Below are 16774 nucleotides of genomic sequence, written 5' to 3'. Positions count from 1 at the left end.
AACCATCTATCATTCTTCATAGAACTAGAAACAGCAATCATGAAATTCATTTGGAAAAATAAGAGACCCAGAATAGCCAAAGCAATCCTTAACAAGAAGAGTGAAGCAGGAGGTATCACAATACCAGACCTTACACTATACCACAGAGCCACAGTAACAAAAACGGTACGGTATTGGCAACAAAACAGACATGTAGACCAATGGTACAGAATAGAAGACACACAGACAAACCCACATAAATACAGTTATCTCATACTAGACAAAGGCACAAAAAACATTCACTGTAGAAAAGACAACCTAATCAACAAATGGTGCTGGGAAAATTGGAAGTCCACCTGTAAAAAAATTGAAATTAAACCCTTACCCTGCATGAAACTTAACTCAAAGTGGATCAAAGACTTAGGTATTAGAACAGAGAACCTGTGCCTAATAGAAGAAAATGTGGCTCAAATCTTCTCTGTGTTGGCCTAGGATCTGACTTCCTTAACAATGCTCCTAAAGTGCAAAAAGTAAACAAAAATCATAAGCTTCTTCTTCTCAGCAAAGGAAACAATAATGTGAAGAAAGAGTCTACAGAATGGGAGAAATCTTCACCATATGCTCTTCTCTCTTAAATTTGTACTGTGAACAATTTCATAATATATTTTTCATGTTTTTTCATACACACACACACACACACACACACACACATTCACATGTGTGTATATATGTTTCAGTAAACACCTATACAGCCCTGCCATTGAGTTCTAAGCAACTCAGTGAGACTCTGTCTCTAAATAAAATAAAATAGTGCTGGGGATGTGGCTCAGTGTTCTGGTGCCCCTGAGTTCAATCCCTAGTACCTCTCCTAAAAAAGAACAATTGTTAACAAATATTGCTTTATTTGTGGTCTCTCTCATTCACTCTTGCACTCTGGTTGCAAACACACACACACACACACAAAACACATTTTTTGTTGTGTTGAACTATTTCAAAGTAAGTTGCCCATATTTTTTCATCAAATTCTTTGGCATACAACTCCTAAAAATAAGGACATTGGCTGGGCATGGTGGCACATGCCTGTAATCCCAGGAGCTTGGGAGGCTGAGGCAGGAGGATCACAAGTTCAAAGCCAGCCTCAGCAACTTAATAAGACCCTAAGCAACTTAGTGAGAACCTGTCTCAAAATAAAAAAGGGCTGGGATATACATCCATGGTTAAGCATCCCTAGGTTCAATCCCTGAAAACAAATAAATAAAAATATATAAAAGAAGGACAGGACTAGGGTTGTGGCTCAGTAGTAGAACACTTGCCTGGCATGTGTGAGACATTACGTTAGATTCTCAGCACCACATATAAATAAATAAAATAAAGTCCACTGACAACTAAAAATAAATAAATAAATAATATAAAAGAAGGACATTCTTCTACTTAATCATCATGTCATTAATACTCCTAAAATTAATCAAGATTCCATAATGTAGTTTACTACCAGTCCATATTCAATTTCTCCAAATATCCTAAAAAAACTTATAGTTTTCAACTAACTGAACCAGAATCCAATCAAGATTTATTTATTGCATTTGGTATGTCTCTCTTAATCCTTTTTCATGTATTTTATAGACATCTTTGACATTAACATTTTGAAGAGTCTAGACCAGTTGTCTTGTAGAAAGCCACATGCTCTGTATTCTTGGTTCCTCATGCTGTCAGATTTGTTCCTTTATAGCCTGATCAGAAAATGGAGGAATTTAAAAAATGGGGAATTTCCTATTGGAGGCACTTAATGTCAGACTCTCCCACTATTAGTGGTGTGAAAGTGATGACATTGTTAAGGAAGTTATATTTTTTCATGTGCGATTACTAAGTAATCTTTGGGTAATCTTTTCCCCCACCTTTGGATCTAGACTTTTTAAGTACACTTTAATGAAAACCAATATTTTATTGTTTAAAAAAGTGTTTTAAAGATTGGGAGGGCATACAAAGGACATCTAAAAAGGAAGAACGGTGAGATGAAGTAGCTCTGGTTTTTACCAAAGCTCCACCAATAACTAAAGCATAATGACAACAGAACCCAACATACTGGTATCAAAATAAATTCAAACATACATCATACAGGAGAAAAGAATGTGCCACATAGCTCTGAGCCCATTAAAAACCCTTACATAGTTTGATAAATGCTGCTAATTTGGGGATTACATTTTTGTTCTGTTTTGATGTTCTGTTTAAGAGTGGACATATGATCAGATCCCATATGTGAGAGCTGATGTGAATTCCCTTCTTTCCTTCTACAGTGTGAATAAACTCTCCTTGCCTGTGGAAGTGTTATATCAAACCCTGTTGAACTCACCACATGTGAGTTACTGAATTTAACTACCGGACTTCAAAATACACATTAACTCATGTTTAACCAACACTTTTGAGAGCTTAGGTCCTGGCAGGGCTGTACTCTGCTAGCCACTTCCCTATGGGCAGAGATCTCAGGCTTCAGTAGGCCCTGGAATTCTGAGGCCTCACCTGCCAACACCTGCATCATCTTCTAGCATAGAAGGACCTCACATGTCATATTTTCCTGGGTCTTACCAGTAAAGCCAGCTTCTCCTGAGAAATGATTGTATCAAGCTACATCTTGAATTTTAATTAGACTTTAGTTTCCACAAAGGCCTGTGTACACCTAATTGAGAAACTGGTCTTGAATAATTTTGGAACTCACTATGTGGCTAATGTGCCCCACCTAACTAGTATAGTCCCTGTGAGCTTTGTTAATGCTCCCCCATTTTAGACAGTGTGGTTCTAAGAAAACCTCAATTAAACATGTGATTCATAAAGTTGTATTCTGATCTACTCATTTCTACCATATACAATAGAACATTCATTATAAGGTAACCCAGAAATAAAACCAAGTTCAACTGCTTCACTTTATAGATGCAAAACCTGAAGCACAAGAAATTCAATAAATTTTAAGGTCAGTTAAATGAAGGACAGAAAATCATGATTATTTTTTGAGTGCTTACTCTATGCTAGATATTGTTCTAAGCACTTTTTAATTCTTCTAACAACTTTATGAGACAGGTTATACTACTTTACTCATTTTTTTTCTGCCAGGTAAAAAACTGGGAGAGAAGTGAAGTGACTTATCTAGGATGTATAGATAATTCAAGAAATCTGACTCCAGAATCTGTGCCTAACCGATCCACCCTCCTATCTCGCAAGTTATACTACTTGTGGCTACACAGTCACAGCTAGTTAGGAATCCAGTTGGGATCTATGTTCTCTGAGAATACATTCCACCCTCTATCAAGAATTCCAAGAGTGGAATGAATTCAGTGTTTCTTGCAACCCAACACAGCCCTGATTGGGGGTTGCACTGGGCTCTCTACTGTGAACAGGCAGCTGTTAAATGCCTGTGATAGTGGGGGATGTGTGGGCAAAGAAGATACAAGATGCCAGAACACCAAATCCCTCTCCCACAAAACCAAACAAAGCACTAGGCCTTGAGGTATAATATCATGTCATTTCTGCAGATTTGCTTTCTTAATTATGTTCTGCTAAAACTGCCATGAAACTCTGTTGCTATTCTCTTATACACCCCAAGGACAGCAAGGGATCATGACTAGTGCAAATGCCTCACGTGATATGCCTCTGTGGAAAATGAAAATGGATTCTAAGTGCTCTTCTCCCTCCCTTTCTCTCAATCTTACATCCCAGGTCTTGGTCTATGTCTTACTGATTTCCCATGTTAATTATTTTAACCTTGCCCTTAGTGGCCTCTTTTGTCTCTCATTGCCATAGAAACCCAATCTGCCACAAGAGTTGTCTTTCTTGCCTGTTTCTTTGACTGTGGCCCTCTACTTAAGTCCTTCTTCATCTCCAAATCACCTGATGAATTAAATCTAAGCCCCTTGATCTTGCCTTTGGGACCTTCTCTAATTTGCTCCTCTTTTATGCTCTTTTTAGAAATAATACATTCCTGGAGCAAAGGTTAAATCACACCTCTGTCAGCCAAAATATTAACTCTAAGAACCAACGTATTTCTATAGAACTTTAGAGAGTAAAAAAAGTAAAAAAAAAAAAAAAAAAAAAAAAAGAAAGCTACCTACCTATATTACCCACATTTAAGTCTCACAATCAATACAACATAATGAATATAAACACACACACACACACACACACACACAATAACTGTCCAGTCTCACGATTTTATACCGTTTTAAAAACCTGACGCCTTTTCACTCAACATTGTTGTCCCCAGAAGGCTTTTATATTTGAAACTTTATTAGTGGAGTGGAATGGGACTGAGTAGAGAATAAAATAAAGCAGCGAAAAAGGCATCTTCCTTCAATTTCGTTTTTCTGCCTAGGGAACGCCGTCTCAGGTCACAGAGTACGAATGACCGGGTTATATCATTTCCTGAATGCACTTGCTTTTGACATAAGCTGTTATCGTGATAAACCGCTAGGTCTGGTCAGGAGTACAGACTACTACTGTTTAAAGAACTACGAGTCCCACAACGCCTTGCGGCCAGGGCGCCTGCGTACCGCGCGCTCCTTCCTTTCCGCTCCCCGTCGCCGGGAAAGGCCCGCCCCGCGGCGCTGTCGCTCGCCCTGGAAGAAGCGGAAGAAGATGGCGCTCACCAGGTGGGTTGTTGATTCGAGTCCTCGATACGGAAGGGTCTGGGAGTAAACACCTTTTTCTTTTCTTTGTCTACACGTCCTCGGAGATAACCTGGCCTGGGGCAAAGAACGACGTAGGTTGGGGTCATGGCTAGACCTTCCCGCTGGCCGCCGCGGCGACTAGGCCTCGCCGAAACCGGGATCTTTCCTGAGGGGCTTCCCGGGTTGAGTTCTCCCCCTTTCTGTGTCCGAAAGCCGCGGCGTGGCCTCGCGCTGGAGTCTCACGTGTTCTTCGCTTAAGCTTCACAGCGGGTTGGAGGGCGCTCCCTCATGTCCGCGGCTCGGGTGGACGCGGTGGGGCCGTGGAGGGCAGCGTCTTTATTTCTCCGGGATGAGTGGAGCGCGCGGGCGGCGACTTCGCGGCTTTCGGGCCGTTTGTCTGCGATGATCTCTCTCTCTCTCCCGCCTGTTTCCCGATACTGGGATTTCTAGGAACAGGAAAAAAAAAAAAAGGGGCTGCGAGCGGAACTGAACAGGGATTTTAAAGTGGCCTCAGTAGAGTCCGCTTTCTTCCAAATTCACCTTTGCTCAGCACTTTAACTTTGGACCTTAGAATTTCTTCTGTAGATAGAACTACCTCCGATTTTTTGCTATTCCCGGTTGCCTTGGTAACCGAAGGTAATGCGCTCCCGCTATTAAGAGAAAAGATGCTGTTAAGTGGGAGATTGCAAGAAGTTACGTAACTCGTGCTAGCCCGCGACCTTGCTGCTCCGTCTAAGTAGAAAAACTTTCCATGCGAACTCAACAGTACAAGCGCAAAGAAAGTAATCATTTTAGGACCTCAGCTTGAGGCCCTGTAATACACTTCATTCTCCTCGCATATATTCCCTAACTGATGAATCCTAAAAATGTTTCAATTACAGGGGATTACTACTGGGTATCTTGCCCTATCTTAGGAGTCTTTTGTACAGAAGGAAATATAACTTTTGAGTTGCAGAGAAGATGGGGTACTAGTACGATCATAAGACAAAGAACAACACAATGTTTATTTGTTTAATACCAGCCTAAGTGTAAAAAGAATTAGATTCAATGAGTTGTGTGAACTGAAGAGTTTCCTTTAGTAAATGATACAGGCAGCAAACATTTTAATGTCCTCCAGGTGCAAAGCACTGCACTAGATAGTAGTAGGGTTATGAATGAAGAATTTTTGGAAAACATGGAATTGGAAATGAACACCTGGAAACAATACCAGAGATGTAGTGGGTATTCTGTGCTTAAAATTGCATTGGCAGATTGCAGTCTCTGGTCAATTTGGGGGACTACCTAGCTTTCCATAGGTTCCATCTGGTGTTTATTGGTGTCTTTTGTAATATCCTTTATATAAATCTATAAATATTAGTTTGTTTGTTTTTTTTTTTTGTACTGGCGATTGAACCCAGGGGCACTCTATCACTGAGCCACATCCCCAGCCTTTTTTAGACAGGTTTTCCTTAAATTGCTCATGACCTAACCAAATTGCTGAGGCTGGCCTTGAACTTAGGATCCTCCTGAGATGCTCAGATTACAGGTGTATGAGCCATTGTGCCCAGCAGAAATTGTTCTTAATAAATAAATAGAATATTAGCAAATGTAAAGGGCCTGAGACAGCTTGTTTGAGTAAAGGTGAGAAAGCTATAGTGACATAAAGATGGTGAGTGCAAGGGATGAGTGAATTCACCTTGCAGACATTTAAGGTACTCCTGTAGCCAGCTAGACAATGCCTTGACATTTAGGATGAAACAGGCAGAGAGCATAACACTGTCTAGTGAGGAAATGATAGGTAAATTAATAGATAATTGCAGTTCAATAAGTAGATGTTCTTGTTGTGTGCTGAGGGCCAAGAGGGAGCATAGTTTGCGGGCAGTGAACACAAACTGGGAAATCATGGGACAAGTCCAAATACTCATTTATGGAACATAGGTTTAGCAGTATCTAGACACTTTGCCAACTGATTGGTGAATGTTCTCATTGAATGCTCATAAGAACCTCATAAGGTAGATACTCTTCTGTGATCTGTCATTACAGGTGAGAAAACAGGCTCATAGAGATAAATAACTCACCCAGGTTTTTAAGTGTTACAAGGTAAATTTTGAACTCTGAGCTCTTAGCCATTATTATAACCTGACCTCCCTGAACTGGTAAACCCTCTGTTGAATGCTGTCATAGCACTCTGTATTTTTTGTTTAACACTTAATGTATTTATAATTATGGATTTGTGCGATTATCTTTCTCTCTCATAAGACTATAAGGTTACTCAGTTATACTTTCATTGCCTGTCTAGTATAGTGTTTGCACCCAAGTGATCAAGAAATATTTTTGATAACTGAATAAAGTCTCCTACATATTCAGACTTTGTGCCAAGAATCACAGAGGAACTTGAATTATTTTTCCCTTCAATGTACATCTACTGGAATCCTTTTGTTTTGTTTGTTTTGTTTGGACTTTAGATACCACTGTGATAACATAATACTTAAAAGTTGTTAAGAGTAATTTAGTAGAAAGTTGTTCTGATTAAATAATGCCACATCTTCAGGATTTCTGCTTTCATTCTTTAGCCTATTAAGTTTTAAATTTCATTCTAAATTAGACTCTTGGGAAAATGCCCTCAAGTATGCAGTTTATATTTTCTTGTATCTGTGTCTTTGTTAAATTCACTTTGAATCCTTGTTCTTTTGTATTGACATTGAAATAGTTAAAAAAGTAAGGAGCACGTATGAATAAAATAGTTTTTAAAAGAAGTATAAGAATAGGAAGGATATTTAGAAAATCATATACTGGATGGACATTCGGCCCCTGGGTAATGGGGAATGTGTATTTGCTTGTTAAAAGAAATATAGAAGAATAAAAGCTCAATAGTTTGTCTATTATGTAAATATCTGTAGTTTTTTATAATGGATACCATTTGTCTTGATTGCAGTTGGATTTTTTTTTTATTGTATGTCTCTTAGTGCTTCTTTTTTGCCACACATAATAAAATGCTTGGTATATGTAAGAGTTTTTAAAATTCTGACTCTTGTTTTCTATAGCTTTTTACCTGCACCTACTCAGCTATCTCAAGACCAGCTTGAGGCTGAAGAAAAAGCAAGATCTCAGCGATCACGGCAGACCTCACTGGTCTCCTCCCGGAGAGAACCACCCCCATACGGGTACCGAAAAGGCTGGATACCTCGGTTGTTAGAGGTAAATATGGATGTTCTGTTTCGATTTATTAAATTATGTTGAAATTTATTATTATATGTTGTAAAATATATTTAAACCCTAGATTTTCTGATTATTAATATCAGTGATAGAAATTCTGCTTGTGAGCTCTCAAGACATACTTCCCTCAGAAGATTTCTTTTTTGTCTTGCTTATTATCACTGGTTTGTGATCACTAGAGAACTACGCCATTTTGTCTCTTCTAATGCGAAACTATTAAACATGTACATAAGGAACTAACATACTTTTATGAATCTAGGAATTATATAGCATGTGGACAATAATGGTAAAGTAAGAGGTAAAAATAAATTGATTTTATGTTTGAGTTCCCTCACAACCCCAACTAAAATAATAATACCATATAACTTTGAAAGAGTTTCCTTTAAGGGAAGGTTTAATAGCATTTCCTTTATTGATTTTTTTTTTTTTAACCCCTCATCTGTTTTCTTCAGTCTAGAATGTTAATCAGCAGATTAGATAATGTTTTGGGAAATGAGAGACAAAATTTTATAGTTGACTTACAGGAAGTAGAAGAGAAGGAAGAATCTATAGAGTGATCCTTTTTTATATCTCTGCCTTGTTTCCAAATAACAAACTTCTCGACAGCACCTGTTACTCAGGATCCTATACATCAGTCAGTTCAATTGCATATTTCTTTCCCCGATTCCAGGGAAATCTTCCCATACTAGACCACTGTGTTAGTCAGTTTTTTTGTCACTATGACCAAAATACCTGACCGGAGCAACTAAGAGGAGGAAATGTGTATTTGGGCCAGCAGTTACGGAGGTTTAGTCCATGGTTAGCTGGCTCTTATTTTGGGCCTGAGGTGAGGCCTAGCATCATGACTGCAGAAAGCTGCTTACCTCATGGTGGCCCAGAAGCTGAGAGACAAAGGGGAGGAAAGATGAATCCAGGGCACACCCCCAGTGACCCGCCTCCCCCCAGTCTCTATCTACCATCCAGTCAGTCCATTCAAACTAGGATGGACTAATTAGGTATAGCTCTCACAGTTCAGTCATTTTACTTCAGAATGTTCCTGCATTAACATATGAGTTTTGGGGAGACAAACCCAGGCCATAACAACCACATTCCTTATCTAGGGAGAAAACAAACATTTGAGATAAATATTTTTTAACACAAGATAAACTTTGCTTTTATCAAGCCTTTTTCTTCTCCCTCTCCCAGTGTTCATTCTCATTACTACAAATTTTCTTCCACATGCCAAGGAATGGATGTGCCCCGTTAAAAATCTAAAATGGCTATGTGTTTTTGCACTTCATTTATTTTTATTTTATCACTTTCTTATATTCTGTTCTTATGTGGTTATGACTTTTACTTCACAAATGGCGGGGCGCTTGCCTTTTTCATATGCCTCCAAGTGGTGATCATAATATTTTTTTGAATTGAAACTTGTTGCTTAGAATCCTATAAGAAGCCATCTGTTTTCTCTCCCCCATGTCTGCCTGTCAGACTAGGTAGATAGAGCCTACAAGATAAACACCCAGCTAGATTGTACCTGGCCCTTACATATTTCAGGAGGTTTCCCCCTCATGTTTCCTCTGGTTTTTATGAATTCCTCTGTGAGAAGATCAGCCCTACTATATTGAAGGATTTTTGTTGTTGGTTTTGTTCTCTCTGGGACTGTAATTTGTGAGAAATGGCAAAATAAAAGAGGAGGCTATAATGCCCTCTTACCTGGAGCAAAAAGGTAGTGATTGGCATTAGCTAATTGAAGAATTCTGTTTCTCTTGAAATTATATCTTTTTTTTTAGCTTCTCAATAGATTACAGAATGGGGGTGGCAGGCCTCACTTTACATACAATGGATCAGCTTTATGACATTTGACTGCTTTTTAAAATCTTAATTGATTATCAAAGGTTTCATGTATCCTGGTGGAACAGAACTGTTTATTTGAAAATCAAACTAAAATGGCCAGCTAATCTGGAAATGCCATGGATGCTTTGAGGAGAGTGAATGTACTGTGGAAGAAGGCATTTTGTTCTAGTCTTCAGTGTAAAAGCTATGATTTTCTGGCAAGCTTAATGACCACATAATGCTACATCTACAGTTCTGAAGTGCTTATTATAGTTGAAGAACTCTAGCAAATCTGAGCATGTGTCAGATTGATGGTCTGGGTACAGGAAGCACTTTTCTTGGGAATATTTTAACTATTTCTGCCTAATTTACAAGAAAATTTCTCTTTCTACTTTATTCTGTTCATTTTCAAATATTCCAAATCTCTCAGCAAATAAGCATATTATACCTAGGGACTCATATATACTAGATCTAATGGAATATTGCTTGAAGATGTCTTGTAAAAGCGGATATTTTTATAATTTTTCCATCAGACCCCTCTAAATGATCAATGTTTTTCTTATCATTCTTAGTAGTGCAAATTGAGTATTCTTGTCTGAAATCCTTGGGACCAGAAGTTTTTCAGGTTTCAGGGTATTTGTCTAGACTTTACTGATTGTGCACCCCAGTTTGTACCCCTAATCTTAATCCTCGGAAGTCTAAAATCTGAAACTTGAGGAGGCTATTTCAACCCTCAAAAAGTTTCGATTTTCATACTGGGGTTTCTTGGCCTATACTGGTTGGCCTTTTTTTTTTTTTCCCCCTGTCTTTTTATTTGTTCCAATTAATTACACATGACAGTAGAATGCATTTTTGACACTTCACACATAAAGAATGTAATTTCTCATTCTTCTGGTTGAACATGATGTAGAATCACACTACTCGTGTAGTCATACATATACATAGGGTAATAATGTCAGATTCATTCTACTATCCTTCCAACCCCATGGCCCCTCTCCTTTCACTCCCCTCTACCTAATACAAAGTAACTGTTCTTCCCTAGCACCCCCACTTATTGTGAATTAGCATCCACATATCAGAAAAAACATTTGGCCTTTGGTTTTTTGGGGATTGACTTATTTTGCTTAGTATAGTATTCTCCAGCTCCATCCATTTACTGGCAGATTCCATCATTTTGTTCTTCTTTATGGCTGAGTAATAGTCCATTGTGTATATATACCACATTTTCTTTACCCATTCATCTGTTGAAGGCCACCTAGTTTGGTTCCATAATTTAACTATTGTGAGTTGAGCTGCTGTATACATTGATGTGGCTGCGTCACTGTAGTACACTGATTTTAAGTCCTTTGGATATAAACCAAAGAGTGGGATAGCTGGGTCATTTGGTGGTTCCATTCCAAGTTTTCTGAGGAGTCTCCATACCATTTCCATAATGGTTGTATCAGCAATGTATGAACATTTTCCCCTACATCCTCGCCAACATTTATTGTTGCTTCTGTTCTTGATTTTACTTCTTGTACTTTTTAAGAGTCTTGTTAAGAAAGTCAGATCCTTGGCCAACACAATGAAGATTTGGGCCTACTTTTTCTTCTGCTAGGCACAGGGTCTCTTCTAGTGCCTAAGTCTTTGATCCACTTTGAGTTGAGTTTTGTTCAGGGTGAGAGAGAGGGGTTTAATTTCATTTTGTTTCATGTGGATTTTAGTTTCCCAGCACCATTTGTTGAATAGGCTATCTTTTCCCAGAATGCTTTTGGTGCTTTTTGTCTAGTATGAGATAACTGTATTTATGTGGGTTTATCCCTTTGTCTTTTATTTTGTACCATGGTTTGACTTTTTTTTTCTCTTTTTTTAATATTTATTTTTTTTAGGTGTAGATGGACACAACACAATGCCTCTATTTTTATGGGGGGCTGAGGATTGAACCTGAGTCCTGCCTGTGCTAGGCGAGTGCTCTACCACTGAGTCACAATCCCAGCCCCGTGACTTTTTTTTTAAGAAAAGTATCTCAGAGTAGTGAAAAAGCCCTTTGGAATCAAAAGAATGGAGTTCAAGTTCATATGCATATGAGACCTTAGGAAATCTCTTAATTTTTCTAAACCTGAATTCTTTCTGAATGAAAAAATGAGAGTGCTAGTTATAAAAGTTAAATAAGATAAAACCCAGGGGTGCTCTACCACTGAGCCACACCCCCAGCCCTTTTTATTTTTTATTTTGAGACAGGGTCTTGCTAAGTTACATAGGGCCTCAGCCTCCTAAGCCACGGGGGTTATAGGAATGTGCCACCATGCCTGGCCCTTTTTTCCGTCAATATAAACATCAATGACAAACTCTTTAGATGGTTCTACTTTAGAAGTCTGTTCTCCCTCCTAAATAATTGTATGTAATCACTATTATAAGTGTGAGCCCTGTGTAGTAGTATGCACCTGTTGTCCCAGCTGAGGCAGGAGGATCACTTGAATCCAGGAATTTGAGACCAGCCTGGGCAACTTAGAATCTATCTCTTCCCCCCATTTCATCCCCCCAGTAATAATACAACACATATACTGTGTATGTGTATGTGTATGTGTGTGTCAGTCATGTACACACTCACACATGTATGTTTTCCAAGCTGGGAATATAGCTAAGTAAGAATGCTTGCTTAGCGTGCTTGAAGCCCTGGGTTTGATCCCCAGCACTACAAAAAGAAAGAAAGAAATATGGTAATTCATTTCTAGGTTCTTCCTATCTTATTGCTTCTCATAATAATGAGTAAATGATGTCTTTTTATTTTTTTTAGTGCCCAGGATTGAACCCAAGGTGTTGCTGTGTTATCCCCAGCCCAATGATATTATTTTAATAAAATCTAATTCCAAGAAAAATTCTTTACATTGCTACCCCTAAGTACCTCTTACCTATATGTGCGTGTGCATACATGCCAAAACCACAGTCTTTGCTTTGTCCTAAACATTTTCTTAGTTTTTTTCTGCCACATATCATTAACATTTTTTGCCTTGGCCTGGAACCACCTTCATATGGTGTGAGTTCTTTTGTTCACAGTAAGCTATTAGCTCCACTGGACTTTTGTTTCCTAGAACATGCCAAGCTCCTCCTTGCAGAAGGTCCTTCACATTTGCTGTTTGCTCTGCCTAGAAAATGCTTGCCTTAGATTTTCCCATAACTGCTTTCTCATCATCAGGCTTTAGCTTACACATTACTCCTGTTGCTGAGAGCCATAGCCAAGTAGGAATGACGCATGGCATTTTGGTTTGAAAGGTGACCCTGCTCAGGGATTAGGGTGGCTCCGGGTTTAGGGTGGATCCTGCTGGGAATAGGGCGGCTCCAGGATTAGGGCATATCCTGCTGCCTCAGGCGCCCACTCCTTGAGAGTTCCCATTGAGTTCTCATGGGGTTCTGAGAGTATTGGTACGCAGAGCCCGGTGGAGGGATTGTATTTTCTCAGAATGTGCATGTAGAGTGTCGGTGAGAGTTCAGGAATAAAGAGTTGCTGTTTGAATCTACAAGGCTTTTGTGGTGGCTCGATTATTTTGTGCCCAGCCAGACTGCGGCACTCCTGTTGCTTCTTAACAAAGGCTGTAGCAAGCATTCTATCAAAGTAGCACCCGGTTCCAGGATCTGTATTACCCTCATGGCACTCTGAATATATTTTTTTGTATCTTTGCTCATTGGCCTGTAAGCTCTACGATGCTAAGGACTCAATGATTATTTGTTGAATAAATGAATTTATCTTGAGTCTCTAGTTATTACTAAATATTCCTTTTATTTCTTTTAATATTCAGGATTTTGGAGATGGAGGTGCCTTTCCAGAAATCCATGTGGCCCAGTATCCCCTGGATATGGGACGAAAGAAAAAAATGTCAAATGCACTGGCCATTCAGGTGGATCCTGAAGGAAAGATTAAATATGATGCAATTGCTCGACAAGGACAGTCAAAAGACAAGGTATTCTCTCATTGGGTTGTTCTCTGTTTTTTGTTTTCCTCATTGATGAATGTTTTGTGAGGTTTTTTTGTTTTTGTTTTTGTTTTGTGTGTGTATGTGTGTTATATTAATAGTAGCAGTGAACTTAGGGACACAGCTAAAATGGAAGAGCTCTTGCCTAAGCAAGAACAAGACCCTGGGTTCAATTCCTAGCACCAAAAAAAAATATAAAAGTAGCAATGAAGTATGCTTAGGTTAACTTTGATACTGTATCCAGTAGTGACTTGTCTTTTGAAATTCTACACAAATTGTTGAGCTAGGGGAAGGGGCAGTACTGGGGATTGAACCCAGGGCTGCTTGTTGTTCTTTTTGTGTGTGTGTGTGTGTGTATGGTGCTGAGGATTGAACCCAGGGCTTTGTACATACAAAGTAAGCACTCTACCAACTGAGCTATATCCCCAACCCTCCTAGTGGTATTCCTAACCACTGAGCTGTATCCTCAGCCTTCTCTATTTTGAGGATAGGATGTCACTAAGCTGCCCAGCCTGGCCTTGGACTTGAGATCATCCTGCCTCACCCTCCTGAGTAGCTGGGATTAAAGGTATATGCCACCATACCTGGCTTAGTGACTTTTATATTCATGGTTTTTACTTAGTTTTATATTTCAAATACAATTAGTTTGTAGTTTTGACACTCTAATATTTAAAGTCTACAATTCTAAAACCCTAATAAAGTCAACCCTTTTTTTTTTTTTTTGGCAATGCTGGGAATTAAACACAGTGCCTCTGTGTGCTAGGTGAATACTCTACAACTGAGGCTACACCCACCAAAACCAAAATCTACTTTTAATTTTGTCTGCCCTCTCTTCTAATTCCCTCCATATGCTTACAGAATACATTTATAGATGCTTATTTTATTTTACTTACTTATTTATCTTAAATTTGTATATGTGTTATTGTCCAAAGGACTTTGCTCATGCTCTACCACTGAGCTATATCCCAGCTCTTATTTTAATAGTTCATTTGGATAATAAACACAAACTTCTTTTGCCCTAGATTAAGAACAAAACTAGCATTTGCATGCAGATTTAGGATGGCCCTGCTTGCAAAGTAATCCAAAAACCAAAAATAAAATTTGCTTAAAATAATCTCATCATATAGCAGCTATGCCCAGAGCCAAGGAACTATTTTTGAGGAGACCTAGTTTGGTTTTTCTCCCCCTTGTAAATAAATACTTGAGATAGAAGTAAAACATTTCTTTAGAATTGATGATGTTGGGAAAAAAAATACCTGAGAGCTTTTCAGAACCTATCCTTTGCTTCTCTCTCCCAGACTTTTTTATTTTGCCCTCTAAAATAGTACTGACAGCCCATCCTTAGTCCTCCAACAGGACTGCTGAGCTTTTTGGAAAAATGCAGGCATACAAATTTATATCTTCAGCCCTGCTCCCTTCTTGCTACCACCAACTTGTGTGTAACTCCTGCTTCTCTCCATCCTGTCTTATCCTGAACAGGTAATTCACATCTATTTCAGTATAAAGACAGAAGAAAACTGGCAACTTTATTCTTCATTTACCTTTTTCTTTTTGATTCCCTAAGAAATACCTTCTCTCTAAGCCTCATCTTTTTATTTTAAATTTCCTAGTATTTACATTTCAAAAGTTATAAGAAATGGTTGAAATGGATATTGAGTTCTGTGATTATAATCAAAGCCTCATCTTGCCATATATATTCTGGTTTGCAATCCCTTCTCTTTCCCTCCAAATCTCACATATTATTTATTCTTCTCAACTGTCTTTTGAATTCTAACTGCAAGTCTTTGAGTTCTGACACTCCTTCCTATTAGCATTTGAATGTGCCTGCTTTTCTTATCTTTTGAAAGAAAAACTTTCTTGACTATCCTCAAAGCTCCCTCTAAACTACCACCTAACTTCCACTTAATTTTCTTCAACTTTTCTCAAGATTCTTTATAAAGAGCTGGATTTCATGCTACTTCACTTCCCTTTAATTCTCTAATTCACTAGTATGGCTTCACCTCAACCTATTTGTGGTGGTAGCTTTCTGAGAAAGATCTCTGACACTTTCACAGTGCATTCTCCTTAACTTATATATAATTTATTTCCATGGGTTCAGTTACCACTCATAGGTTGATAACTGTTGAATCTGTGTTTCCAGCCCAGACAGTTATATAAAGATTTCCCTAAAATGCTGCGTAATCAAATCCAAACCTAAATGTATAATTTGTAAAATCTATCTGCTGTATTCTCTAATTCAGTGAATGATGGTGATATCTTTCTCATTGCCTATACCAAAGCCTCAGAGAGTCCTGTTTTCTCTTATTTTATAGATTTTAAAAATATTACACATGTAATATATTCTCATGGTAAGATAACAGTGGTATATACAGGATGTACAGCATATATATACTCTAAAGCTATATATACACTGCATACATACTGTATATAGAGTATGTATACTGCATGTATATGTATATATATATATGTATATATACTGTGTATACTACCTGAAGGAGACATGCACCAAAACATATGCAGCTTGAGTCAAGTGAAGGCTTCCAGTATAAATCCTGCATGTATAGGGACCTCATTTTCCTTTTGCAGGGGTAGATTATGCTTCCTCAATGACTTCAGATGAAGTTTTTTTTTCTTTTTTGATACCAGGGATTGAAACCAGATTTACCCTGAGCTACATCTATATAGTATGTATATGTGTGTACGTATGGTGTGTGTATATACACACACTATATACATATATACATTGTATATGTATATAGTATATATACTGTATATATAAGTATGTGGAGTTCTACCTGGTTATCTCTTATTTTACCTGCCAAAGGTAACTAGTTTTACTACAGTGATGTATATCTTTCCAGACTTTTATTGTTGATTTAGATATTGATATATATTTTTTTCTTAACTTTATATATGCATATTCATTTATAAACAGATTTTTATATGAATGGGATTTTAATACAACTTCCTTTGACCTTTTTTTAACTTAATGTTTTGAAGATTTTTGTTAGTATACATAGGTTATGTGTTAAAAAAAGAATCTATATATACTTCCATGGTGTAGTTATACCCTAATTTTTAAATCATTGGTAGTTTTTATTTTTTATTTTTTTGGTTTTGCAAATAGCACTTTATTTAAGATAGATACAAACCTCTTTTTACATGTAGAATAAATTCTTA

General features: G+C 38.0%; 1 protein-coding gene across 1 annotated transcript in view; it reads left to right on the top strand.

The window, feature by feature from the left end:
- The first annotated feature begins 4538 nt into the window (after window positions 1–4538).
- Snw1 (SNW domain containing 1) overlaps window positions 4539–16774 on the top strand; it is a 35987-nt gene continuing 23751 nt past the window's right edge. The window contains exons 1-3 of the mRNA XM_015494425.2: window positions 4539–4616; window positions 7658–7811; window positions 13421–13582. Coding sequence (XP_015349911.1) covers window positions 4603–4616; window positions 7658–7811; window positions 13421–13582 — 330 coding nt within the window. The 5' untranslated portion in view covers window positions 4539–4602. The remainder of the gene's footprint in view (window positions 4617–7657; window positions 7812–13420; window positions 13583–16774) is intronic.

This window comes from Marmota marmota, unplaced genomic scaffold (assembly GCF_001458135.2).
Source record: "Marmota marmota marmota unplaced genomic scaffold, marMar, whole genome shotgun sequence".
In the NCBI taxonomy this organism is placed as follows: Eukaryota; Metazoa; Chordata; class Mammalia; order Rodentia; family Sciuridae; genus Marmota; species Marmota marmota.
This window is presented reverse-complemented; position numbering and strand designations above follow the sequence as displayed.